Here is a 4,092-nt window from a genome sequence, read left to right as displayed (position 1 = left end):
GACTTGAAGAAGCCCATCACCATAACTTTTTTATGTTGATGCCTTTTTGAGACAAGACGAGATAGAATTTACAATTTGCTTGATAGGTTGCTTCGATTGCTTGTTACTCTTCCGGTTTCCACTGCAAGTGTTGAGCGTGCTTTCTCGAGCTTGAAGATTATCAAGTCAAGGCTACGTAGTCGTATGAAGATGATTTTCTTGTAGATGGTTTGTTGCTACAAATTGAACGAGAAATTGCATCAAAAATTTCTTGTCAAGATATAATTCTTGATTTCAAAAGTAGGAAGAATTGAAGAGTGTATGTCTAGTTGGCAGTAGTGCTAGTTGGTTCTGTTTAGCTGTCTTTTGGTCATTTGGTGTCACTACTGTTTGGTGTGGTCTATGCGTAGTGGCTTGTTTTGAACATATTCCTACTTCCTTGGATCCTGAACTAGGTGATGGTATGGCCCTTCGCCCTTCGCCCTTCTATCAATTTGGCATGAGAGTCGTGTAGAGGCCGGATGTGTGCTTATAGTCATTGTATTCTCTTAATGCAACATATTATGATTCAATAAAATCAGCTCGTTATAAAAAATCTATTTGACACCAGAAAAGAATTTATGCATGGTGATCATTGCATCAGATTGTCTTTCATTGGTGCAACACCTCATACATACTCGAGACCGTTCATCTATTGGTGCAGTGGTGGTAGACATTAGGCATGTAGCATTCGAGTTCGACTATGTGATCTTGAATGTTCCTGCTCATGTGTTAGCTAAATCTTATTTGAACTCTATAGTAGTCTTTGTGTTTTTTTTTCTGCTCCGGAGTGTATCTAGAAGACTATGTAATTTGTTTACTTATAATTAATAGAAGAGTGTATGTCGATGTTTCTATGAAAAAAAGGGTAATGATAAATCTCGAACTTTCGGATCTTAAGCATGGCAACCCGAAAGTTTTTCATGGCAACTTTAGTAACGTTTGGATTTATCGGGGTCAAAAAAAAATGCGTACATTTTTTGCAATTCCTTGCCGTCGTGTGAGAGAGCTCGTGCAAACTTCCTTCGAAGTATATCTTTTTTTAGGGGTCCTTCGAAGTATAGCATCTCATAGCGAAGCCGGGAGCTTGAATACACTCGTGACGCGAGCACGGCGTCCAGTCAGGATGGCAGGTTACTCAGTTCGTTGGACTTCAACTCGGATTGAAATTTGAACGGAGGGAGAGTAACTAACTCTTAACCATATATCGTATAAGAGATTTAACCACCTTCCATAATCTGTTTGGATTTCTTCCGGTACGACAATTCCAGATGAACTTGGAACGTAGGGAATATCTAACTCCTAACCATATCAGAGTTTACCTCCATTTGCAAAAAAAAAAAAAGTAATACCTCCACGTCAGGAAAGCCATATCCGATAGTAACTCCTTACTTGGGGAGGACGAACCCGCCACCCACGACTATATAAGCTCTGCCCGGCCTCCCTGTTTCGATCACCCTGAACCCCATTCCCCATTCCCCATTCCCCATTCCCCATTCCCCAAGTCGTTTCCTCTAGTCGAGCTGTGTTCCCGGCGATCAAGATAGCAAGATGGTTTCCGCCGACGCCGCCCGCAACATCGTCGGCATCGTCGGCAATGTCATCTCCTTCGGGCTCTTCCTCTGCCCTGTGTAAGCCGCCACCGCCGCCGCCGCCCTCCGCTGGTCCAATCTAATCTATGCATGGAAGGTGGTTGCCGGTGACAACTGGGGTATGGATCTGATGCTTGTTTGTGCAGGCCGACGTTCTGGCGGATCATCAAGGCCAAGGACGTGGAGGAGTTCAAGCCGGATCCCTACCTGGCGACGCTGCTCAACTGCATGCTCTGGGTCTTCTACGGCCTCCCCATCGTCCACCCCAACAGCATCCTCGTCGTCACCATCAACGGGATCGGGCTCGTCATCGAGAGCGCCTACCTCATCATCTTCTTCATCTACGCCACCAGGAACACACGGGTACGTAGTAGTACTGTCTCTTTTCGGCATTCGTTTCTGTACGTATACAAGATCTGCCCCTAGCTAACCCATGCATGCCCGTGCGTGCGCAAGTGCAGCTGAAGATGCTCGGCGTGCTCACCGCCGAGGCCTTGTTCATGGTGGCCGTGGTGGCCGGCGTGCTCCTTGGCGCCCACACCCACGAGAAGCGCTCCATGATCGTCGGCATCCTCTGCGTCATATTCGGCTCGGTCATGTACGCCTCCCCGCTCACCATCATGGTACGTGGTCGATCCATCGCTTGATCCACTCTTCAATCCTCGATCCGTTTGTTTCTATTTCTATATACGGCGGCGTTGTTTACTTTGGAATACAATTAATGGAAAAGGATAAGGTACACGCACCTTCCTATTTTAAGCATCCTATCAAACCTGTCTAAACAAACTTGCTGCCTTTCTGGCCAAATCGTCATGATCTTCGCACACCCAAGTTCTTTTACATGATGTTGCCTTGCATGCATATATGTTAGGTCAAAAAGCATACAGTTTATTCACCACAATAGGCAACACACAGCCCATACGTGTCCTCTGCTTATATATCTGTACTTGCATCCCGTGTAGCCAGCCAACCATGCATGCTTTCTGTTGCTCTCGCCAAACTCTCGTGTTGGCTGTTGAGTGACGGGAAGGATCGGAAAGAACGGTTCACGATCTAACTAAAAACTTTCATCTAGCACTTCATCAGATATGTGTGATGCCTAGGGATGCATGCATATAGTGTTGTAATCTTTGCATCTTGTGGTCCTTCCCTTTTGCCAACTCTATGAGGTGATGATGTTGTAATTAATGGAAAAGGATACGGTACCAGCCAGAACATTGGCTCCATCCCGTGGGTCATGGGTCCAGGTGGTAGAGTTCAACAATACTCCAGTTAATTAGCCAGTGAATAAGTTTCTCATTAATCTATACCATATACACTTTATGAGACGTGTGCTTTTACTAATTAACTGGTGAACGTAATATTGTGCTGCTTGCAGGGTAAAGTGATCAAGACCAGGAGCGTGGAGTACATGCCATTCGTCCTCTCCCTGGTGAACTTCCTCAACGGCTGCTGCTGGACGGGCTATGCCCTCATCAAGTTCGACCTCTACATCACGGTCAGTACTACAATCGCATCTTCGAAGCGCCAGAGAAACGATAACTCCCTGCATCGATCTAACTACAATGTCCTCTTTTCATTCCGTGCAGATCCCCAATGGCCTCGGTGCAATCTTCGGCCTCGCCCAGCTGATCCTCTACGGATGCTACTACAGGTCGACTCCCAAGAAGGGGAAGAATGTCGAGCTGCCTACCGTCAAAGTCACAAAGAACAGCGTTGGCGGCGGCAGGGTCTCCGTCACCGTTGAGAAATAAGCTTGGCTTGCAGCAGCAGGCCAACCGTCGCCAAGTGATCTAATCAAGCCGGCGGCAGAGAATTTTAGCCCGTGGTATTTTGGGTAGTAGTTAATTTAGCACAAGATATTTTGAGTAGTTAATTCCGGATGATGGTGCTGGTATCTGTTAGATAGTTTGAGTGTGCCTGTCCTTTAGTTTCTTGAAACATTGTCGTCTGCCCTAGTGCAAATTCGAAGTAACTATACACTCCAATTGCAAATTATAAATATATATGTGCCTGAGTTATCGCCATGTTTGTCACGCGATCTCTCATACTTTTGCGTGATATGCATGATATGGCGTGTACGATAAAATCGACCTTTGGTTGGACCGGCCAACATGACATGCGGTGATTAAGTATTTTCTAGGACTGTTCTTTTTGTTGGGCCTCATTGTATCTGGGTTTATCCCTGGCACTTGGAATCCATAATCACATCTGCTATCTTCCACCCCTCAAAAAAAAAATCTGCTATCTCCCATAGAAGCGTGCATACAGTCTACAAGCAGCACCTTGGATGACTTGTTGCTAAAAAACGATAATTATGCAAAACAAGATTTAAGCCAATAGTTGTAGCAATACACTTGAGGGTGAAACTACTACCATCTTGTTGTAAATACGTTGTTGCTCTTGTTCAGACATTCAAAAATTGGGACCTCTTTATTACATGTATATGTTTCCATTACAATATGATCATTTGTCCAAGCTC

General features: G+C 45.3%; 1 protein-coding gene across 1 annotated transcript; it reads left to right on the top strand.

Annotated features, from left to right (window-relative positions):
* Positions 1-1,488: 1,488 nt before the first annotated feature.
* On the top strand, positions 1,489-3,631 carry LOC119310549 (bidirectional sugar transporter SWEET6a-like). The gene is made up of 5 exons (XM_037586263.1): positions 1,489-1,649; positions 1,757-1,973; positions 2,072-2,233; positions 2,989-3,108; positions 3,200-3,631. The coding sequence occupies exons 1-5, from the start codon at positions 1,570-1,572 to the stop codon at positions 3,362-3,364; spliced, it is 744 nt and encodes a 247-aa protein (XP_037442160.1). The 5' UTR covers positions 1,489-1,569; the 3' UTR covers positions 3,365-3,631.
* Positions 3,632-4,092: the final 461 nt, after the last annotated feature.

This window comes from Triticum dicoccoides, chromosome 1B (assembly GCF_002162155.2).
Source record: "Triticum dicoccoides isolate Atlit2015 ecotype Zavitan chromosome 1B, WEW_v2.0, whole genome shotgun sequence".
Lineage (NCBI taxonomy): Eukaryota > Viridiplantae > Streptophyta > Magnoliopsida > Poales > Poaceae > Triticum > Triticum dicoccoides.
This window is presented reverse-complemented; position numbering and strand designations above follow the sequence as displayed.

Bases quoted from the DNA above. Each gene is read 5' to 3' on its own strand.
- LOC119310549 (XM_037586263.1), top strand. From the start codon at position 1,570: ATGGTTTCCGCCGACGCCGCCCGCAACATCGTCGGCATCGTCGGCAAT. The intron at 1,650-1,756 runs GTAAGCCGCCAC...TTGTTTGTGCAG, and splicing joins GGGCTCTTCCTCTGCCCTGT to GCCGACGTTCTGGCGGATCA. The intron at 1,974-2,071 runs GTACGTAGTAGT...GCGCAAGTGCAG, and splicing joins ACGCCACCAGGAACACACGG to CTGAAGATGCTCGGCGTGCT.